At 41.5% G+C, this 24570-nt stretch overlaps 1 protein-coding gene across 4 annotated transcripts in view; it reads left to right on the top strand.

Moving 5' to 3' along the window:
• The window catches only part of PPM1L (protein phosphatase, Mg2+/Mn2+ dependent 1L), a 300090-nt gene that overhangs the window by 265839 nt on the left and 9681 nt on the right, over positions 1–24570 (top strand). For all 4 annotated transcript variants that reach the window (XM_042457217.1, XM_042457219.1, XM_042457218.1 and 1 more), the window contains one exon: positions 8761–8922. In XM_042457217.1, the coding sequence (XP_042313151.1) occupies positions 8761–8922 (162 nt within the window). The remainder of the gene's footprint in view (positions 1–8760; positions 8923–24570) is intronic.

Genomic DNA, 24570 nt, shown 5'->3' with positions numbered 1-24570 from the left:
AGTAGAACGCCTTTTGTATATTTGTCCAAATTCAAGAGACTGCTGACTTGGCCTTGAATGTGTCTTGTTTCTTTCAGTTTACTTTTCTATTTTCAGCTTCTCTGTTAAGCAGGGGGAGCCATCTTTTATCTTCAAGTTACCATAATGTAGGTTTGAAATTTCCCGGTGGTTTCTTTTCTTCTCAAACAGCACCACAGGTTGCTGTTTGGCAGGCAGTCTGGGGACTAATACAACAACATCTGTTCTCAATTTTGGACCCTTTGTGTTCAAAATTTTCCACTGTGCAATTACATTAGATTTGGAAGCAACTGAGAAGAGCACTACTTTTTGTTTCCTTACATTATAAAAGGTTAAACGAATGAAATAACAATAGATGAAGAGAAAAACAAAGTGAAATAGGTTTCTTCCTCTGGTGGTGGAAGACTGTCATGTGAGGTCAGGGGCATAATGCGAACCCTGCAGTTTTGTTATTTACCTCTGCAGCAAAAGATCAAACATTGGAGCTTCATGAATCAAAATGAAAATTACCCTCCTGCTGGTGTGTTTTCCCATTTTTTGGTACACAATAGTTGGAAACAATGCAAAACTCATTCTACACCAAAAGTAAAAATGAAGCAAATCAACCTGTGTCAAAATATTTGATGTGGTAAATGTCCAAGAGTATTTTCCGACAAAGAGCTCTTAATAGAAGTGAGGGGAGAAATGAGAGGTTTACAAATAGAAGATCCCTCATAAAATTCTGTTTCTGAGGTTAGAGCAAAGGCAAAAAAGGAAAGTCTTATGTGGAAACACCCCAGCACTTCAGTTACCTATGATTATTTTCCTATTATTATTAGTAAGCATTTTTTTGCTACTGGTGACAAAAATGTACAACTAAAAAGGGGCAGGAGGAAGAGGCTGACAATTTTGTTATATAAGAAAGTTGAGCTATGTATATATACCTACATACACCTGCCAGAGAATAAGATATGTGTATCTTCATGGCTACACTAGGAATCAAAACCTGGTCTCCAAATTTGTAGTCCAAGACTAAAACCACTATACCATGCTGGCTCCTGCCTGCACAATTAGGAATCCCAATTGTGCAAACCATTAAATGATACAGAGAGCCCACATGCATTCAGTGGAGTGTGTACGTTTCTTCTACTCTCATTTTTGTCTGTTGTTGTGTGCCTTCAAACCATTTCCAACAATGGGGATCCTAAAGCAAACCTCTCCTAGGGTTTCCTTGGCAAAATTTGTTAAGAGAGGGTTTGCTATTGCCTTTCTCGGAGACTTAGAGAATGTGACTTGCCCAGGTTCACCCAGTGAGGATTTGAACCCTGGTCTTCTGGAGTCTTAGTCCAACACTCAAACCAGTACACAGTGCTAGCTCTTCCTCCTTCAACCCCCCTTTGCAAAGGTTTGAAGTAGGGGGACATTGTGGTTGGGCCGATGCACAAAGTACCCCTCGATGTGTCATTGGAATGCATGGACAATAAACTTTTATAAGGGTATTGAATCCAGAAGATTTAACTCTGTTCCTTGAAGGTGTCTGTCAGCTTCAAAGCCCAAATTGTGGGTTTAATGCACCTGCAAATGAATATTTAGAATAGGTGTTACTTCTATGGTAGATAGCATTGCACAAACTCCTTTGTTGCACCAACTGTAATAACATTGCTTCCATGTTAAATGCTTGGGGCTACAAGATTGGGGTGTATATCCGGCAGATCAGGATATACAATTTGTTGTGTGTTCCTGTTACTCCTCTATATTTCTTTCCTTTTCATGCATACATTAACAAGGGTTTTTCATAACCTTTTCCAGCATAGCTGATTTTTTTTTCTCCTTCCAAGTCTCCATTATATGCAAAGACAGATGTCTCAGACTTATGAATAATCAGATGTAAATTAACTAACTGAGGTGAAAATTCACCTTGCACTCCTCTGGCCCACATAAAAGGAAGAGAAAGCAAGCATGAAATTAATTTTATTTACCGTTAAATGATAAACTGGAACATGAATTGTGATGGTGTGGAAATAAATTAATTTCAGCAGTCCTAAAATAAGTCAAGCTAAATGTCAGGTGTGTTCCCTGGAAATACTTAATCACTGCTTAGGGCCAGAATTGACATTACTCTAAAGTTATAGCTAGTAGTTCTGTTTTTTTTCCTTTTCTTTTTTTACTCTAGAGTTGAGAGCAGGGGTCGGCAACCTCCGGCCCATGGGCCGGATCCGGCCCGCGGGTGCCTTTCCGCCAGCCCCCGGTCCCTCCTGCCACCGAAATCGCACCAATTTTGGCGGCTTCAGCTGCCATTTTGTCCTTCAAAATGGCAGCGAAGTCTCGCGCGACCAAAAAGGTCGCACGAAATTTCGCCACCATTTTGAAGGGCAAAATGGCGGCGCCCATTAAGAGGCCTGCTGCGGCCTCTGGAGCCCTGAAACGGGGCTCCAGCAGCCGCACCAGGCCTCTGGGAGGCTCGTTGCTGTCGCTGGGGCCCTCCAGAGGGCTCCGACGGCGGCAGCGGGCCCCTGGGAGGCCAGTTGCCGTCGCTGGGGCCCTCCAGGAGGGCTCCGACAGCGGCAGCGGGCCCCTGGGAGGCTCGTTACCGTCGCTGGGGCCCTCCAGGAGGGCTCCGACGGCGGCAGTGGGCCCCTGGGAGGCCCGTTGCCTTCGCTGGTGCCTCCAGGAGGGCTCTAACGGTGGCAGAGGGCCCCTGGGAGGCTCGTTGCCATCGCTGGGGCCCTCCAGGAGGGCTCCGACGGTGGCAGCGGGCCCCTGGCGTCTGGGGCCAGCAAAGACGGGGAGGCCTCCAGCGCTGGTGATCCCTGCCGGCTCTTTCCTGGCCTCTGACAGGGCCTGGGGCCCCGTCAGGGGCCGGCAAAGAGGAGGTAGCCTGGCCCCTGGGGGTGGAAGCTCCGCCCCCGGCACGCAGCCCTGCCCCCGGGGGGTGGAAGCTCCACCCCCCGGCTTCGGCCCCCCAGTTGTCTGAGGGACACCAACCCGGCCCCCCGGCTCAAAAAGGTTGCCTACCCCTGGTCTAGAGGAACCTGACCAAGATTCTAGTTCTAAACATGAGGAATTAAACTTCCTGTCATTCACTGTGATACCAATCCAGAGCTCACTGCCCTTGAAATTTAGACTTCAAAACAGTGACAGCAGGGAGGAGGTATTAAATTCCCTTACCGTTTATCCCTTACCCACCCTAGGTTCCCAATCCAGATTATTTACTATACATTTACTCTACAGCAAAATATGGGGTAGTTGCTATGTCTTGAAAGTAATGTGCCCTTTGGTCTTTATTTTCTTGCTGATGTGAGAATAAAAGATTCCCAACTGTCAGTGTTTTTGTGGAAAGAGGTCTAATTCCAATAATAAACAGTCTAATGCTTCAAGATTTTGTTCAGTGCGGGTCTTCTTCCAGTTGATAATCATTCAGACTTACTACTGAAAAAGGAAGGGGGGATATATGACTAAAGACTTCTGTTGTTTTCCTTTACTGTGGGTTTTTGTTGTGCAGATACAATGCTTTGCAGATTTAGTCACACATTCTCCTTTGACATCTCTACGTTTTTTGTGTTATAGCTTGTAACTGGGAGGAAATGTGATGCTCAACTGTGTCAAGGTGCAAATTAGTGTGGATCTCTTGTGTTTAAAAACAAACAAGCACAACCAGTGAGTGTTCCAGTGGGAAAGTAATCTGGTGCTCAGAATAAAACATGAAAATTCTGCCTTCTTGAGACAGCTACTCAGGAGGGCAACAGCAGTGAATCAGAAGTGACAGCACCATCTTATATTCCCAAAAAGTTGGGGTAGGCAACTATGGGAGTCCAGGGGCCTCATTTGCTCTCACATGGGGGAGGCATTTCTGTGATGTTTTTGGGACCCACTGGACCATTCTAAGCCCAACAAGGGCCATTTTTTTAGTAATAGAAAGTGGCCGGAACTCACTTCCTGTTTATTCCCTATTTGAGAAAGGGAAATTCTTGTGTCTAAAATAGTGGGCAAAAACATGGCAAAAGTATTCCCCATATCACATTGGGGCCAGAATATATATACCCTTGGGATTATGCCACCTACATTTGCTTTTCTGTGTAAATTATCTGTGAGCTACTTTCGGTCCCTTCTGGGAGAAAGGCAGCATACAGATGAATGAATAAATAAATAAAATTGGGAGGCCCTGGGAATAGGGATGCCATAACCCGGCTGCAGGCGGGACAATCCCGCTTTTGGCGGTGCTGGCCTGGTCCTGGTCCGGTTTCCTGCCAAAAGCAGGACTGCCCTGCCCACGGCAACCTCTGCCCCTGCACGCGCCTTCTTTATGGCCGATGCGGCCATTGCCCCAGCCGGCGGCCAATAATGTGGCCGGCCGGCCTGCCGGCTGGCCAACCAACCAGCCAACCACCCACCTCCTCCTCCACACTCCACCTACTGGGTGAGCCGTGGCGGCGGCTGCACCGCCCAAGGCAGCTGTGCGGCCCACGGATGGCTGTGGTTTGCGCGTGTGCACATGCGCCCACAATCCTAATTGGCAGCATCTCCTCTCCATCAGGCTGGCTGGCCAATAAAAAGACAGCAGGGGCGGGGCTGTTTCTAGCCCCATTCTCCTATTGGCCAGCCTCAGGAAGCTTCAGAGAAGGAGGAAGCTTCTGAAGAGGAGGAGGAGGAGGAGCACTGAGCCTCTGGCTTTCGGCCAGGGCGATTTGGCGCCAAGTATGAAGAGGAAGAGGAGGAGGAGGAGGTGGGTGGCTATTTGCACAATTTGTATTTTCCTCATGTGCTTTGATATTCTTGGCTGAAGAGCGGGGTATAAATAAATATTATTATTATTATTATTATTATTATTATTGGTGCTTTGAATGCTAACAGGTCTGCCTTGTTTTAAAAAAGATAGTGATGATGATGGAATGGAGAAGGGTGTTTGGCCAGAAAGGGAAGTACATTTCTGCCATCTTTCTAGGAATAATGCCCAAATGTCCTCCATTGTGATCATGCCTAAGAAACATGCATTTATATTTACAATTTTTTTTAAAAAAATCATCATTTTTCCGCGTGTCCTCCATTTTAAAAATGTGTCCTACATTTGTCCCGGTTTAGAGGTCCTGACTTATGGCAACCCTACCTGGGAACAACAAAAATGGCCCTGTTTTGGCTCATGAACCACACTTTGCCTATGCCACCATAAAGTGATATGTTTGATACAGTATTCTCTCAAATTTAGCAAATGATCATTAAGCCCCTTTCACGAGAAGATCAATAAGAGTAGAGACTTTCTCACAGCAACAGGTTGCTCAACATGGAATGTTGTGCGTTTTCTAGACACTTTCATTTGATATGGATTATGGTGATTTCCAACAGACCTGGCCAGTGTCACAAGAAGCAAGCATGTACTGTCAAGACAGCCTGGAATTCTTTGCAATCCCGTCAAAGGCTAAAAAGGATGAGCCAGGATCTAAATGCTCCTTCACCTGAATCCTTTGTGTACCAGTAAATCTCATCTTGCTTGGGGAGACTTATTATTGCTTGGGGATAGGTATACATAGATTTGCCACTTCCTGTAGTATGTGAGTTGTCTCATAGCTTGGCTTCATTCACTCAGAGCCTTATAATGGACTTCTACAGCATATACAGTATGTGCTGCAAAAGAAGCCATGTGTACGTGTTTCCCTACGCAGGGTAGTGTTTGAGTAATCTCTGCATGGAAATTATATCTATATAGTCTGCTCTCCATATTCACTGATTTAACATCCATGGATTCAATTATTCATGAGTTTATCAGGAGAGAGGGTGGAAGAAAGGATGAAAGCAAAAGAGAGAAAGAAAAAGTGGGCTCCTTTAATCTGCTGTACCCAGTGCCTTATGACAGTGGGAGCAAGAAGCAGGGAAGGCGAGCAAGCCACATGCCACCACCACTGTGGTCCCCGGGGGGCTTGCTTGCCCTCCCTGCTTCTTTCTCCCATAAATATTTGTGCTTATTTGTGTCCCATATTTGTGACCCATTTTCATTGTGGTTCTGGGCCACTAACCCCATAAATGTGATGGGTTGACTTTATATGAAATACATGGTTTGTAGATGGCCCTCGCTATAGGTTCTACAGTGAGACAGTGAATGTTGGTAACCGTGGGTTGAAGAAGCCCCATGACCACCAGGAAATTTCTCATCCCTGCTAGAAGAACAGAATGGATTGTTCCTACCTTCTCTCCATAACTGGGACTCAGGACACCTTACAAAAAGTAAATCAGATACAGTTAAAAACACATACACAAACAAAAGTAAAGCACACAAAAAAGTTCTTGTAATCATGAGATTAAACTGTCTGTAGAATTAAACTCATTGAAAATAAATCCATTAAAGGGCTAAAGGTGGAAACACATAGAACAGCACACAATGAAAAAGTCTTGCAGCCTATTCCCAAAAGCCTAGTTGAATAGAAAAGTTTTTAAATGCCAACAGAAGAATAACAAGGAGGACCCATCCCAGTCTTCCCAGAATTGTAAAAGGGATGGAATGTGAAACAGATGGGCAATTTTTTCTTGGATCACATAATTCTGAGATAGCATGCCTCGGCCCTTCCTTTTCTTTCATGGTCAGTTCCTTAATTCCTTGATGCCTTCGGCTTGGCTTTAAAGAGAGGCAGCACATCTCTATTCAGAGGACATGCATTACATAGAGAAGGTTCACTGCATAGCATTTCCAGTTTTAAAAGTCTACAGCTGGAGAACTCGAGAAAAAACACTGCCTAACTGCTACCAATCAGACTTAGTGATGCCACTGAAACTCACAATTAGTCACTGTATAGGTCAAGTAGAGAAGATTTGCCAATATGACTCTATTCCAATGAATGTTAATATTTTACAATTCAAACTGGATGAATTAAGAGCGAAGTTACATTTTTGTGTGTCATATGTTCCATGAGGAAGCATCCAAATTCTGTAATCTTTGTGCATTGCCCCCATATTGATTATTACAAGCAAAGCACACATGGTAATAGCCAGTCATGGGATACATTATACCATGCTGTGGGACAGAAAAGAGTACTGCATTACCCATGCCACATTCCCGTGATGTAATATTTCGAAGAGAAGTTTTCATCTGAATTTATAAAGAATTGAGTTAGATTGCTTGAGCATGTATAAGGCTCTGAATCAGTGTGGACTAATGACTACAATGTTAGGTTGGGATTTGTGTGGTCAAGTCTGAAGACCCCACTCAACCCAGGAAACTCACTGAAAGGCCTTAGGTCACTTGCAGTCTCTCAGCCTACCTGCCTCTGTGAGGATGAAGTAGGAAGGAAGAGAACCATGTGAACCATCTTGAGTTAATTGAAAGATCTCTCACTCTGGATCTTCCAGGAAGGCCCAGAGCCCTTTGTTCCAATGCCAGGACATATGTTTTCATGGGTGTCACTTGCTCTGAGGTCAAATCGAGGTCAAAGCCATGTGATTGTCATTGGGTGCCTTGTTCTGACCTCAGAAGTGAATAAGCTGTGGTGGCTGTGCCAGCTGTCCCAGCAGGATGCCCATACAGACAGCAGCCCCAGCATCAGAACAGCGGGCCAGGTAACAGGGGGAGATTGGGGTAGCTCTGGGGCCAAGATACTCTGGGCTGCCCCCAGACTATCCTGTCCAGTACAGACAAGGGATAGTGAGCTCTTTACTTTCTGATGGTTCAGTGTACATAAACTTTGTTTCATGCACAAAATTATTTAAAATGTTGTGTATAAAATTACATTGAAGCTGTGTGTTTAAGGTGTATGCAAAGCATAAATGGATGTCATGTTTAGACTTGGGTCCCATCTCCAAGATAGGTTATTATGCATCTGCAAATATTCCAGAGTTCGACAAACTCCAAAATCCAAAACACTTCTTATCCCAAGCATTTTGGATACAGGAGACTCAGCCTGTAATAAATCAATAAATACTGAGGCAGTTTCTTATTTTTAGAGGATATGTAACCTACCATTACTGGATAATAACGGGTTTTAGCATGGTCAAATGCACAGAAACTGCCTTTCCTGATGGTACTCCCTTTGACAGGGGTCAAGTAGGTTACAGCAGCCTCAGATGCAGTTTGTTCCTACATTTTGTAAATGCAAGTTGCTGTCAGTCAGGAAATGCTATGTGCAGACTGATATGTCAATAGGAATTTTCTGTCTTATTACTCTCCTTGCCCAGTGGGAGAAGACAGCTGTCAGATTAGCACTGGGAATATATTTCCATTTCTGCTTTTTGTAATTTAGAGCCCATTTCTGCTGTCATTTTAAGCTCACTGTAAGGTGTAGTGCATGTTTGGGGGCAGGGGGGAGAAAGAAAAATCAAATTGTCTAAGTATTACATACCTAAGTATCATTCCCCTACTCTGAGTCATATTTATGTAGAATTCTGTTCTATTTTGTTCGTTTGTTTTAATATTTTTCCTGACAGACATTCTGCAGTGTAGCCATTTAAAACTATATCTGAATGACAAGCCAGGAGAGAATTGTTGCGCTGAAGGACTAACTGACCCCTGTAATGCCAACCCAAAAATCAGATACACTATATATATATATATATATATATAGTGGAGGGAAGAAATTGACTGTCAGTTTTGAGCAGCACCATTAAATAGGCTGTCATCGGAGTACTAGATGTTTCATTCAGATATCAACATTCCCAATGGCTGCTGAATGCTGATAACGCAGGTGGGAAACAAGAATGATGTGAGAGGTAGTGATTTTCACTCCATTGTCTTGATGGTCTTTCTCTGTCCCTTCCTTCCCCCCACTTCTGTTCCCACTTCAGGTACGACATGTTTGATTGCGTTACTGTCAGATAAGGAGCTCACAGTGGCCAATGTTGGGGATTCGAGGGGCGTCCTGTGCGATAAGGATGGAAATGCTATCCCATTGTCACACGATCACAAGCCCTATCAGCTGAAGGAGAGGAAGAGGATTAAAAGAGCTGGTAAGCTTGTAAAATTTTCTTCTGTAGGTGGTCTGACAGAATATTGTAGTAATTCATCCTTTGTTTTGTTTTATTTTGTTTTCCTCTTTGGTAAAGCAATTGTGTGAAGTTTATCTTTAGGCAGGGTCTATTTCAGATCCTTGAGAATTTTGGACCCCTTTCAAACAACCCCAGTTAGAGCACTGGCTGAGACTTCTGAATGCCACCCTTGAAATTACAGACCCTAAGATTCCATAGAATGGAGTCATGGGAGTTAAATTACTATGAAAGTCCTATAATTGTATAGTGTGGAGTGGCCCTTGAGGTGAAAAGAGAACCTCGGCAAATGATGGAATGTGACAAGAATAATTGATGACTTCTCAGTGTCTTAGGAGTTTATCACATGTAATTTTCACGCCAACCCAGGCACCAGGTGGGATTGGGCTGGAATGGGCTAAAACTGATTTTACTGCATGCAAAATTGCTGCTGTGCTGCCATCCGACCATCACTCGTCCTCTATCAGTGCACTGGCAACCAATTTTGGTAATATGGAGGCTTTCTGTAGTACCAAAATTGGCCATCAGAGCACTGCTGGAGGGTGAGTGGTGGGCAGGCAGCAGCACAGAAGCAATTTTGCCTGCAGTAAAATCAGTTTTAACCCGTTCCAGCCTGATCCCATCCTGTGCCTGGGTCAGCATGGAAATTGCAATAAATTCCTTAAAGATGCATGAAAGAAGTCTAGAAAATCCTAAGTGGAAAGACTATCCAAAGCACAATTCACCAGAAAAGCATACGTACTTTCACAATTAATTTTGATTGTACTTTGCTATGAGGTACACTACAGGTGCTTTCATTCAGTCTTCCTGACTGTTACCTTGAGTCTAGCCAGTCTTCCGCATTAGCTTACCAAAGAGAGCAGTATTCCTCAAAGGGGTTTCCTACCCAAAGCTATAATGCCAGTTGGATGGAATCACGATGGAGATGCCAATTCCATAACCTGGGTATTTGGAAATGCTACTGCAAATCCTACACTGAAAATCCCACGACTTCATAGGATGGCACCACAACAACTAAGGTGGAATCATAGAGCTATGTAGTATGAAAGGGGTCCCTTAATTGGCTTCCAGGTTTGTGTTTTTGCAAAAAGTTCATTACAAGATGGTAACTTTATAAGAAGCAACAGCAACCAAAGCATAAATCCAGAATGCATAAAAGACTGGCCCTACTTTCTATTGCTGTTTTGTGACCTGTTATAATGTGATTCACTCAGAGCAGCCAATAATTCTCTGCGGGAGAGGAGAAAATGCAGATCTGCTTCCCTTAAAAGAATAAGTAGTCTTTAACAGCAGAGCACCTATTAGCAATTAACATTTGAACCTGATTATTGTAATCCAGAAGAGGGGACCTCATTAAAAAGATAAATATTCTAAAATCCCTGCTAAATAATCAGCAGAAAGCACTCCTGCTGGTGTGCAATGTAGCTTTAGGTGGTTTCCCCCCCTGCCAGTATGGTTTTATGTACTTTATTATGTGAGGTTGTTGTTATTTTTAAATTTGCATTATGAGCAGCAGCTATTGTCAGCAGGCACATATTCAGAAGCAGTGGGCACTGCCAATCTCTGGGTCTGCCTCAACCTACTTCTTCCTTGTCTTGTTGGGTCAGTTTGCTTTCCTGACACGGATGTAGGTACAGGGGAGAGGAGACTGGAACCTTATATGCACAAATAAGAATTCTGCCCCCCTTCCATGAAATTTTCCTGCAGTTCCCAAATGAATCCTATTTTGGGAAAAAGGCAGGAGATAAATCCAAAATAAACAGTTCAAATACAGCAGTACAGGTATACCTCATTTCTTGTATCTGAGGAAGTAGACATAAGTTTATGAAAGTTTATGCTATAACTTATCTTTCAGTAAGTCTCAAAGGTTTTACAAGATCTCTTTGCATACTCTTCCAGCCTAACATAGTTTTGAATTTTTTGACTTGTATACCTCAAGTTCATGAAGTAGATATGTTTGTGGACATTACTTCTTTCACACACACACAAAAAAGGGTACCAGAGAGAGAAATAACATGGAAAGAATAGGGAAAGGGTCCTACACCACACACACATACACACACACACACACACACACAGAGAGAGAGAGAGAGAGAGAGAGAGAGAGAGAGAAGATCAGTTCAACATGTTTCATCAGTTTTTATTCAAAATTAATAGTATCAACATGTGAAATGAAACAGATCAGGTAAGCCTTGCATAAGGAAAGAAAAACTTTTGAACCTTCTACAGAACTACTTGAAAGCTTCTTCCAGACAACATCCATTTCTTTCACCATCCTCAGCTTTTGTTATGATTTCCACTTGGATGACTCTGTGCTTTTTTAAAGCATGCTGGGGGATAGCTGGTGAGGCAGCTTCCTCACTGTTTTGCTGTTCTTGCGTTCATCGTAAAGGATTCTAGAGGTAGCTGCTGTTACTTTGGCCCAGTACAGACAGCCTGAAAGCAGCAGTCTGGGGCCAATTTTAGAGCTCGGAAGTGCGGAGCATCCGCATGCTCCTGAGCCCTACTGCGCACTGCTGGCACCATCATGGCGCGGCCTCAGCCACATGGGAGCCATCATGATGGCACAAGCGCGCCGCAGCACCCAAACTACACTGGCTGGAAATGATGCGATCAGGGCGTGCAAGTGTGTCAATCGCACCCCTTCCAGGAAGCTGTGTTTGACAGCTTCTTTTTGCTCCCAAGAAGGATCGCATTGTTGCCACGCCTTTTGGTTGCTGCAGCAGTGATGTGGGGCAAAAATGGGCGGCACAGAGCCACTCGTCTGTCAAGCCCCTTGGTTGTTGTAGGCAGGCACAGACAACTAGGGTAGGATTGGTTATTGATTCTTTCCCAGCTCAAACATGCTGCTACAACCGAGCAAGTGAAAGGGGACTTAAACAAATGGGCAGGATACCATGGGCCAACCCCATAGTATTCTCCCTGTGGTTTCCATCCAGAGTCCCCAGGCCAGTGTGGTGACAAGCAGGTGTTTACATGCCCACTTACCACCATTGAGTGGATACACCACTGCTGCACACCGCCATCACATCTTCTCTGAAGGCCTTGCCACAGCCCATAAGGATTGAAAGAGGGTACCTGGTTACACTTATATGGCCAGACACCCCCTTCTGACATCCCAGGCTGCAGCAGGGGCCGTCAGACAGGATGAAACAGTGGTGACAGGTAAGGGGCACATGGCAGAGGTGGATCTGCTCTGGGAAGGCAGGTGGCAATCAGACGTCCACCAGTTCCACATCCAGTCTGCCTGATCCCAACCTGAGGTTAATGGCCTATATCATCTGGACAGAACAATGCCAAGCTGGGGGGCACAAAAGCCATTTGACCTGTGTGGACAGGGCCTATGTTTCTCCAGGTTTCACAACCTTCCTAATTCCAGTGCTGTTTAAAAAAAAAAAAACAACTTCCAGATAGACAAAAGACAGGAAGAAAAAGTAGATAGGATGGGTGGGTAGAAAAAGGTGTAGTAAAAAGAAGCTTCTTTGAAAGAGCTTTTGTAAACTGAGGTATGCCTGTGATTTAAAACTCAATGGACTATTATTAGTAGTAGTATTAGTATTACCACCTTTCTCCTAACAGTGAGACTCAAGGCAGCCAAAAACATATTTTAAAACAATACAAATTAAACAATATGTAAAAGCGTTAATAAAAGTATAAATATAATTTAAAAAATAATAATTTATAAAGTTAAAACATTAGACATTAAAATATCAAAATTCATTAAAAGACTACGATATACTCATCTATAAGTCTAGAAATTTAGGTCAAAAAATGACCCCAAAAATCTGAGTCGATTTATCCATGGGTCAATGTAACTACTGTATCTTAACTCTTATTTAAAATTATGAACCATCCCCTGGTAAAAGACAAGAATATAATCTGTCCTGGAAGCACCAACTCTCTGTTCTCTCAACCATTCAGCGATAAGAGTGAGCACAAACATCGTGGCTGGAATTTTGTAAATTCTTTGACATTGTTTTGGTTTGCTTCATCCTTTTGATCCTTTGCTATATGCCCCTAAGTTTTACAATCAACTTATCCACGGGTCATATCAAAATCCATAATTTTTGCCCCCAAACTTGCCCTCAACTTATACATGAGGTTGACTTATATATAGTTGAGTATATATGGTATGTAAAAATGAGCACCACACAGCTTTAAAAAGTCCAACCCTAGTCAGTTTGTAAAAGCCTGACAAGATAAAAATGTTTTGACTTGCTGATGGAAGGAGAAATACAGTTTAGGTATGCAAAGAAAAAGGACAGGCAGAGTGACCAAGGGATTGCCAACACAGAAAATATAAAAGTCTCACTCTGCAATTCTAGAAGTTTGGGGAATTTCAATGGGCAGGGCATAATTTTTTTTGTGGGGGCAATACATTCATTTTATCTTTCTCCACTCTCCTCATAACTCCTGTTTCCTGAGTGATCACGTCAGAAATGCGCTGTAAGGCATATGATGAAAATGTATTAGAACAGGGTGACTTTGATGAGACCCAGAACCAATTTTCAGACATTGGGAATCTCCTCTGACAGTTTGCAAAACTGCCCAAAAATGAAGAAAGAAAAAGAAAAAATTGAGGTGTCTAAAAATTCACTTCTGTTCTTGAAAATGGCAGCATTTTGAAAATAAAATAAAATAAAGGACTTTCTAGGGAAGGTAATTCACTCTTCTCTGTCAGAAAAGGGACAGTCTGGAGTAGCCAGGGGCCACAAAACAGTCCTGAGGGCCACATGAAGCTCCAGGCTTGCCATTGCCCATCTCATAAATATATAAATAGCTTGTCATCACAAAGAAAACCTACCTTGAGTGGGTAGGACTGGATTTCATGGATATAAGATAGAGGAGTATAGACTTTGGTTGAACATTAGGATTGTATAAATCTCAGAGAACTCTAGCACCTTGGTAGACTACAAACCCCAGGTTTTTGCCAAGGCAGTTAAAGTTTAATCACAGTGCTAGAGTTGTGTAGTGTGAAAAGCCTCTTACATTTTGCCAGTGCGATGTAGGACTTTAACTCCTGGACTATGGCTCTGGAAACCAGGGTTCAAATCCCCACTTGGCCATGGAAACCCACTGGGTAACCTTAGGCAAATCACACACTCTCAGTGTCAGACAGACACAAGGGCAAATTCCCTCTGAAAAACCTTGCCAAGAAGACATGATTGGTTCAGTTTAGGGCTGCCATAAGTTGGAAATGACTTGAAGGCACATAACAATAATTCCAACAACAATAACAACAACTGGGAACCAAATTTGGGAACCACTGATAGTCTTATATCTGAATTCAGATCTCCAATGGTAGATACATATAGAGTGAAACCAGCGACATCAATATACAAGGGGGAAATATCAATACATCTTGCACTCCTGGGTCTGCAGAAATAGATCAAAAAATAAATCTTTGGATCAGGAGTTGGCAAATGTAATGGGTCTGCTAGCCCATTTTCTGCCTGTGGAGCCCTTCTCAGTTCATACAGAATAGCAAAAATGCCCCTCCCCTTCTCCTCCAAAAACCTAGGTCTTCAGAAGCTAGACGTTCATGGTGTCTTCTTTGCTGCTTCTGGGAAGGGGAGAAAGATTTCAAATCCTAACAATTGATTTCTGTTTTTTTTGGGGGGGGGTCTTTTTTAATGTTAGTGCAGTGGGATTTCAGCTTATTTATTTTGCCATTTTTCAGAGGTTCCAATAAAGGCTATACAGTCTTTCTTTTTGGCCAGGACCAGGATGTTCTGGGCAAGTCTGGAGGAGTCTAGGGCCACAAGAGCCAACCTTAGGACTACTGGTGGCTTCAGGAGTACCCTTTGCCCACTCCCACTTTAGACAAAAGAATCATACAGGGTGAGAACTAATTCCCACCCAGCAAGAATAAGCATGGCCATTGCCTTAGAATAGTGTCTGACTGCTGCTTGGGGAAAGAGTGAGAAAAACTGGAATGAAATAGAAAATCCTGGGAGAAGGCAAGTCCCATGGGCTGGAACCTTGAACTGGAGCATGCCACACTACGTGTTCGTTGCAGGTCCTGGTTGTCTTTTGTAAGAACTTCAGACTGATTGGTTCTCCTACCACATCCTGCAGTAGGAGTAAATTCTGTGAGTTAATTAAAAATTGTATGAAAAACTATGCTGAAACTAAAGGAAAGCAGGTTCTGAGGTCTAGTATTAGGAGAAAAATCCTTCTTTCCCCCCCTCATAGTTGTTTAAAGCTCTAAAGCTATATCCACATTGTTGTTGTTTTTTAAATTAAACAAAACCCCCAACAAATCCTTTGGAGAATGTTGGTCCAGTAACACTTGATTGTCCTTTCCTTCACCTTGTTTTTTTGAGTCACAAAGTGCCACAGATGCCTTTTGGGGCATATTAATTTGCAGGAATGCATGTATATATAAATATATCTCTAGTTGAAGATCCAGATAGATGGTTGCTCTGTACAAACTCCCTGTGGAGTATAAAGGCCTGCTGAGTTGTAGAGCTGCAAGCTGTGGGATCCTGATACAAGTCAAGTTTATTCATGTTGAACCTTCCAATCGTTTTGACTTCAGCTCTTCTAACAACAACATGCATCTGTGCAAAAAAAAAAAAAACAACCCTTGAAAAATCCCTCCCTCTTCAGCAGGGGCTTGAAATGCACAACCTTTGGTTTCATAATGAGAATTTTAAGGACTCTTTCAAAAAGCAAATAACATGAGAACTTTAAAAAGAAAACTCTTCACATCCAACCCCAGGCAGCACCACATGTGCCATGTTAAGATTTCCGCATTTGCTTTTACATAGGCAGCAGTAAGCCACTTTTATATGCATAAGGGTTGGCCAGGGAAGCGAGGAAAAGCAGAGTCGGTCTGGCAAGGCATCTTCTCTCTTGCAATAAGAAGTAGGGAGGTGGGGAAGGAAGGCTGTGAATGTCATCTCTTTTGGCTGCAAGTGGATACTCTGCTCAAATATTTACTGCTGTGAGCTGCAGTCTTGGTTTTGCTTATAATCTGTCCAAACACAATAGTTTTCCTAATCATGTACAGGCTGAGCATCCCTAATTCAAAAATATGAAGTACTCAAAACTCAGAAAATCAGAAGCGACGGTAAGCCTCGGTCACCAGACACACATTCTTCAGGTTCTCCAACCTCTGGGGAGCTCACCAGCTGCCCACTTCCACCTTTAAGGGAGTGGCTATGGTCATTCATTTGTTTGCAAGATAGAAGGGGGCAGCTGGTGGACATCCCAGATATGCAGATTTTTAAAAATATGTGCAAATATTCCAGAATCCAAAACTTGAAGCACTTCTAGTCTCTAATGTTTTGGATGTGAGATACTCAACCTGTATCCATCTGTTCTTGTCATTTGAGGCATGGTGGCATTTAACAGGTTGTTAAAAAGAAGCAATGAAAAACATGCTTTTCTAGGTTTAAGAAATCCATCAGGGCTAGCCTGGAAGAAGAGACTCCTCCCTCCATAACTGCCATCCTGCGGCCTATGAGGGAGTTGACCAGGCAGGCCCAGCTCCATCAGGGCTAGCCTGAAGAAGAAGAGCCCTCCCTCCGGTCCATCTGCCTTGGTCCAGGCCTCAGAGGGAGAGAAGAATGCTGGACCTGATCCCCTCCCCTCCACACACCTTTCCCTTCTCCTTTTGTGTCGTGTCTTTTTAGATTGTAAGCCTGAGGGCAAGGAACCGTCTATTATCCCCTCTGTTGTAAGCCGCCCGGATTCCCAATGATTGGGTGGCATATAAATAAATTATTATTATTATTATTATTATTATTATTATTATTATTATTTAATAATAATATACGTATTATTCAATATATTATTATATTGAAGACAATTGTAAATAGTGACAAACCAATAAGAATGACATCAAAAGAAGGAGGACTACATACTATTGATAATCCCAACTAATGTAGGCTTAAACATCCACTCACAAGTCAACAATTGATTAAGTGGTCTAAAGTTGTTGGAAAAAACAAGATTCAGGCTAGGGATAATATATATTTGTTTTAGTAATTTATTAAATTTAAACCTGCTTTTCTCCTTGGGAAAGATTCAAGGCAGCTAGCCATTGGTTATGTTACTTCTGGTTAATCCACTATGTGTGGTGCCATGTGCATTAATCTGTATGATGGATTAGTTTCTATCCATCATTGTATTCACAGTGCACTGAAGAGCTAGAATAAAAAGGTGCTATATCCCTTTTAATAAGAGGCAGTTCTTCCCAGTGGAAACAGTGACAGAACATCAATCTGAGTTCTCCCCTCACATTCCACAATAGGTTTGGGCAAATCTTTTCCACTTTTTCTCACATTCGAATGTTTGCAACCTCAAATTCTTCCCATGTTGTTTATGAAGAAATTCAACAATAAAAATTGGAAAGTTATTTTCTCAAAAAAAGAACTGAACAAAATTCCCAACCATCTGCACTGACTAAATTCAATAGGAGCAACTAGTCCCCATGTGGAGAGGCTTGTGTTGTACTGCCTGACATGGAGATAGTTAAAGAAGAGGAAGAAGAACCAACAAGGTGAGGGGGCAATCCTAATTCAGCATCTCCAGCATACTGTGTAAAGAAGTAGCAGTGTTAGTCTCTTGCAACATAGAAAGAAGGAAGGGAAAGAGAAAAAGAAAGGTGGCAGCACCTTTGAGACTAACTGGTTTTTATTGTAGCATGAGTTTTCATGGATATAAACCCACATCTTTAGATGCAATACAGAGGTATATTAAGGCCTCAGTATGAAGCATATTTTTACAGTTGTGGGAGTGGGATAAAATGTAATTGGATCCAGAAAGTTGCAAATCAGCACTCTTGCCATAAATTTTCAAACTGTTGCAGTGATCCAGGTCTTTCAGATCTTTATAGAGGTCAGTTAGTGTTGATGTGTGAAAGCAATAAATCTGATCACCAAAAGTCAGTTTCTTGGGTTCAAAACTTTCTGAGGAGATTCCATAACAGGGACTCTTGTATTAATATATGTAATTTAATACACATGTTTTCAAATCAGATTTTTTAAAAGCTATGTATTTTACTTTTTTATTTATTTCTTTATATCTTGCCTTTCTCCTGAATGGGACCCAATGTAGCTCACAACACAAATGATAAAAAGTGTGAATTAAAAAATAGATTAAAAAAAATAAATAAGCTGCCATATTAGACCATCAATATATCCACTATAAAAGCATTTAAAACTCAAAGCCGTCAGAGCAAATCTTTCAAATTCATGTTCATTAAAAAAAAAAAACCCGAGGTCCCCCCCCCCCCCATCATGTTTAAGAGTAAATTTGTGAAATTGGACAATTTTTTTGGACAGAAACAGGCCAGATAAAATTCTTACTCAACCCTCCCTCACAGAGCTACAGTACTTTTTATGACCCAAGACAAAAGGGACAACCAGCTGAGTTTGGTAAATAAAAGACTCTGCCAAGAATCTTTGCTATTCATATACTGGAAAGGGAGGTTGCATAATAATAAGGATGGTGGCGGTGGTATCCTAGCTAGCAAAGGAGTAAAGGGGCTTAATACTTCTAACCATTTTGACTTTGCACAAATCAATATGTGCTTCCTGGCATGTGTGTGTGTAAAAAAACACAGCTGTGTTAGTCTGGAGAATCATTATGCAAAGTGATCTTGTAACACCTTTGAGACTAACTGAAAGAGGCAAGTTGGCAGCATGAGCTTTCATAAGACCTTATCACACGGAGCCCTTACCATGAGCAAAACATTCCTGAAGTGTTTCTGAAGCGCAAAGGTGTGATCGACTGTCACACTTCTAAAACATCCTTGAGGCATCCCATTTCTCTCCCATTGTTGAAGCGTTAGTGGAGAAGCCATTTTTTGAATAACGGAAGATTCTGTTATTACAGAAATGGCTGTTCTGCAAATGATTCATTGACAGGAGAAGAGCGGGATGCACTTCAGTGATGCTTCAGAAGCGCAACCGGCTATCCCACCTCCACGCTTCTGAAGCGTTTGGATAACGATTCCAGCACAGTAAGCACCTCATGTGATAATCCCCATAGATTTGTGCCTGCTTCCTCTGATGCTGTGCTGTAATGTCGCTTTAAAACAAAGCTGCTTTTACTGCAGCTGTATAGTATATAATGGTCTGAAATTCCTGTATTTGTTAGACCTTGTCCTTGTTTGATTGGACTTTGTGAAGAAATAAACCTTGTCTCTGCTGTCTTGGAGTGTTATCTGCTTTTGTGTTTGCCTTATTGCAACAGCAGACATTACAGTTGCTGAACAGGGATCTAAGATGGGAGTGATTGCTACAAGGGTGAGCAATTTGTAACCCTCCAGATGTTCTTGGAATCCAGTTCCTTGCATCCCTGGCCAAGATAGCGAAATGTGAGGAGTTAAGGGAACCACAGTCCAAAACATCAGGAGGGTGATAAGTTCCTTGTCCCCCTTTTTAGAGTAACATGATGAATTTCAAAGGTCAACACTGGGGTCCCACCCCTGTGAGTCCCCCCGAACCCCCCCAAGTATCAGATGGATGATTACACAAGATATGATCCTATCCATTGTGGCCCCTAATCTGTGAAATGCTATACCCAAAGGATCCTTCGTAACTCCCATTGCAACTTTTCATTTGAGTTGTTGTTGAAGATCTGGCTGTTTCATAATACTTTGAGGCCTGAAGTAATTTTAAAACTGCTTAGAGGAGGTGTGGGCAATTTATGGAATGCTTTTGGACTGCAGTTTCCATCAGCCTTAGCCAGTGTAGCCAGTGCTGAGGGATACTGGGACATCTGGTAATACTGTGAGGGCCACAGATTGATCATCCATGGCTAAGAGTTATTTGAGTTACTTTTGCTGGGGATATTATCAATGGATTTACTGCTTACTGGTTTTCCACTCTGTTTTCTATTGTTTATTTTTATTGTTTATTTAATTCTTGAGCCTTTTTTTTTCCCTGTCGTTTTGCTTGGACTTTCAGTTGTTAACCACTTTGGAGGATCTTTTTGAGAGAACAGTGGGGTTCAAGTGTGTTAGCAAATATTTCCAAGTCAATGAATTTTTGACATCTCAAGAACCAACCCCTTATACAGTTAGTCACAGTGTATGTGCTGAAGCATTGTATTAACTAACTGGAGGAGAATCAGTGTATGCTATTTTGCTCTCTCAAAAGGACTAAAAAGGAAGGAAGGAAGAGGGGGAAAGAAATGTGGCAGGACCTTTAAGACATTTTGCATGAGCTTTTATGGCTATAAACCCCATTTCTGTGGTATAAAAGGGCTAGATATCCACAGCCCCCAGTGCTGCACAATCATTGTATGTCACTCTGCTAAAATAATAGTAGCAGTAGTAGTAGTAGTAACAACAATTTTGCTATATTCTCTGCCCCACACTACTGCCACCTGAGACACCATACTCTCTGTTTTAATGGAAGTACTGCTATTTGGACCCAGAACTTTCTCCCTTTACTTCTGTTTTCTTTTCTAAACTCAAAAGCGTGTGATGTTTATTTTCACAAAAACTTTTCTGGATCATTACTATTGCAGCTCAACCAAGGCCTCTTTCAGAGGAGGAGGGATAAACTTTTGTTTTTGCATCTATTTTTCTTTTCTTCCGGCCCTGGAGTGAGATTTGGGTCTTTAATGTGCCTGATGTCCCATCTCCTTCATAAATCTTTGTAAATGAGCAAGAACCTCTTCCTGAATGGCCCCAGAGGGAGACAGAGGGCTTGATGAGAGTTAGAGGGCAGATTGCCTGAGCACAGACAAGATTTCCTCCTGCACAGCAAACTGCAGAAATGAAAGTTGAGTTTTCTTGCTCTTCAGCAATTTGTCATATTCATTGGAGGGTTGAAAATATACAAGGGGGTACTTGCCCTCAGGAATCTGTCTGTCAGCCATTTCAGTGGCACTGGAATGGATACTAACACAACCCAGTTCCTTATAGCAGATATTTCCTGTGCTTCTTGCACCTCTAGGATTTCAAGATGCATAATGTAAAATAGATTTACCAGTAGATCCGGGACAGAAATAACACCAAAGGGGATCATCTTCACAGTCAATTTACTGTGGTTCTCTTAATCCCTTATGCTATTCAATATGTTTTATTCCTCTACATGCATCTCCTTCTTTTCTTTTCGTTTTTTTACAGCCCAAGTCTATGCACATTTAACCACAGAGGAAGTGTGGATAGGATAGGAACTTGTGATAAAACATGCCATGTATGAGGGTAACTTGGTTTCTCCCACGCCAAGTTATCCTCCCTCTGTACTGAGGTGAAGTCCCCTACACAGTGGCTCCCCTAAGTGGTGTCACTGATCCTGATAACAGCAGCCTCTGGCTGGTGTTGCATATGAATATGTCCCTTTTTGGGTGCTAGGGAACCTGGGGTTTGCTACTTCCCCTTGCAGTGTTCAAAGCCCCCTCCCAATTACCGCCCAGAGACTGAAGCCCCCTGTACAGTTATTCTGTTTCATGGGAAGTAGGTAGGATTGAAGAAGTATCTGGCTACAGCTATGTAGCTAGATATAAAATGGTGATGTCAGCACTGAGAACCATCAGAGTGCCCCAGAAGTCTTAGCAGTGCTGTAATTATTTTGCATCTAGCTACAGGGATACAGCCAGATGCTGCCTGCTTCACATGAAGAACAGACTGGATGTGCTGTGGGGAGCTTCAGAGGTTGTTCAGTAAGTCAGATATGGTGGTATATGGATCAGTCTAGTGTAGGTTTGCATGTGGACCTACAACAGATGTTGAGCCATTCAGGATTGTGGCCAATTACTTCAAACACCAGAGGAAAGACTCCCCCCCCCCCAAAAAAAAAGAAGGATATTATTTATTTATGATGTCTTTCTCCTGGAGTGGGACCCAAGGTAGCTCAATGAAGAAGGCAGCTCACAGAAAAAATAATTTAAAGCCTAACAATACAATTTTAAAAACTATTAAATGCATCTCAATTAAAACAGTCTAAAATTATTTTTAAAGGATATAAAAGTTTTTTTAAAAAAATAAACACACCGCTTTAATAACATTATGGAATACATGAATTTATAGGAGCAGTAAACAGGGCTGTCCATTATCTCCACTCCTGTTTGTGCTCAGTATTGAACCTTAAGCTGAAGCCATCAGGAAGAAATTGAAGATTACACATCCCTTACAAAACCACCAAGAACAGAAGATCAGTCTTTACACTGATGATATTTTGCAATTTATTATGAACCCTAAAACCTCACTTCCAGAATTTGTTAAATGGTTACATGAGTTTGACAGATATGCCAGATTTGGGGTCAACTTTCCTAAATAAAAAATGTTATGCCTTCATGCCTCACTGGAAACTCAAGTGAAATATTGTGAAATTATCAATCTTCAACTCCAACCTTCTAGTTTTACATACCTTGGAGTATTGATTGCAAAACATTTGAACCAAATATTATTGAGGAATTATAGACCAATCAATAAATGAATGCAATCAAAGATAAAATCATGGGTAGAGGGATTTTTTTCTTTTGTAGGGTTACTGTAGTTGAAATAGAATTACTTCCACAATTTCTATTTATGTTTCAATTGTTACCATTATCACCTCTATCTATATATTTTAAGTATTGGCAAACAACAATATGCAATTATTTTTGATAAGAGATTATGTTTTCCTAATCCTATTAAAGATATTGGATCTCAGTGGAGAATTGGACATTCCTTACATGGATTGATCCGTAGGGAGAGGCAGGATATAAATAAAATTTTATTGTTGTTATTATTATTATCATTATCATTATTTTGCAGCTTGTCAACTGATTTCATACAAATTATTAACAGAGATCTGAGCACAAAGTGGGTGTCATTAGAGATACATAGTGAAATGTCAGCAGAAATGCACTTCTCACATTTTACATCCAAACACCTTAAAGATGTTGCAGATCCTTTCCTCTGGATGTCATTGGAATCCTGGAGGAAATAGAAGCACACACTAGCCTCTCAACCATCATCCATTAGACCCTTCCTTCCACATGTACTCTTTACTAACATAGGTAAATTTAAATACTGGAAAGATGGTGGATTGTATACAGTGCCAGATCTTTTTCAAGGACCACAGTCTAAAGCTAGAGAAGATCTACTTTTAGCACTCTCCTAATTGGCTACATCTTTTTCAAGGTTTCTTTTTTTCTAACAAAATTGCAAAATATAGGGGAAACCCCTCATCCATTACCTCCTTATGAGGGTATGAGTTGCTACAGTATATAAATAGTTAATTGAGGATACTTTTGGCAAAGGACTGGGCATTAAGACAGGATGGGAGACAGACATTAGTTTCTTGCTCTCTAATTCTGTTTGGCAACAAGTAAGGAATTTGTCCCCATTTAAATCAATGCTTGTTAGAACAAAAGAAAACATGTTAAAATTAATCTTATCAATGGTATCTTATTCCTGTGCGTATAGCTTGAATTGCAAATTTTATGTCATCCAGTTATTGAAAGGGTTGTGACTATAAAGGGACTTACAGTGGTGCCTCGGGTTACGAAATTAATTCGTAACGCGGCCGCTTTCGTAACCCGAAAAGCCTTCGTAAGCCGAATTGCCATAGGCGCTAATGGGGAAAAGCCGCGATTCCGTGCGAAAAAGCCGAAAAAAGCACCAAAAGTTTTTTCGTAACCCGAAAAAACATTCGTAACCCGAAACAATAATTCCCTATGGGATTTTTTCGTATCCCGAAAATTTCGTAACCTGGGTATTTCGTATCCCGAGGTACCACTGTATTTATACATGTAGTTGGAATGCCCTAAAATTTTAGCTTAGAATTGTTATTTTCATTAATTAAATTGCAAAGCATAAAATGAGTCTGTCACCTACTTACCACCACTTTCTACTTACCATCTTTGTGTCTGGGAATAGAAATACAAAGGGCTAATAGCCCACTTCCTTCCTACTGCAAGGGTGGGAATTGCTAAGAATTGGAAGACAACGACTCTTTCAATGGAGACATGGTGGAGATGACTATGAGATACTCGGGTGATGAAAAATAATGACGAGTTATAATAAGGTTGTTTGCTGGAAAATGGCTTCTCTTACTGAATATTTCAACACCCACTTGGAAAAGTTCTTCACGTCATCAAGATTTATGGAAAGATGTTCTGTATAATGTTTACACATTATAGACAATGGTAAGGCTCATTGTAAACTGTTTTTAATTAATACAGTGATTGATAACTTATCTTTTAATTTAAAACATCACTTATTAATTAATTAAATTCATATTTTAAAACATACATATTATAGAGAAAACATGATTTGGTGATTTGATTTTTGATCACATTTTCATATTGCGAATAAGGTGGTAATTCTGGCCTTCAAGCAGGGTACAACAAAACAACTCTGATCTTTGCTGAAGATTTACATTAAACTATACCAAATGTGGTATATTAACAAATAGGACAGATCTCCAAAGAGGAAGAAGAAGGTTTTCAGCTTCCCCTTTCCAAATGATGTCCCTATGCATTTATTCCTTTCTTATGTCTTAGCAGAAAGCACACACATGCATTATGGGAGAGGTTTTTTTCTGGAAAAGAGATGCAGAAATGTGAAGAGTGGTGTTACCTGATTGAAAAGGACTGTAATAAGAAGTGCAGACTAAAACAATTCTTCAGTTTCTGTTTTATAGTCCGGAGGCAATGGAA

The sequence above is a fragment of the Sceloporus undulatus genome, chromosome 3 (genome assembly GCF_019175285.1).
Source record: "Sceloporus undulatus isolate JIND9_A2432 ecotype Alabama chromosome 3, SceUnd_v1.1, whole genome shotgun sequence".
In the NCBI taxonomy this organism is placed as follows: domain Eukaryota; kingdom Metazoa; phylum Chordata; class Lepidosauria; order Squamata; family Phrynosomatidae; genus Sceloporus; species Sceloporus undulatus.
This window is presented reverse-complemented; position numbering and strand designations above follow the sequence as displayed.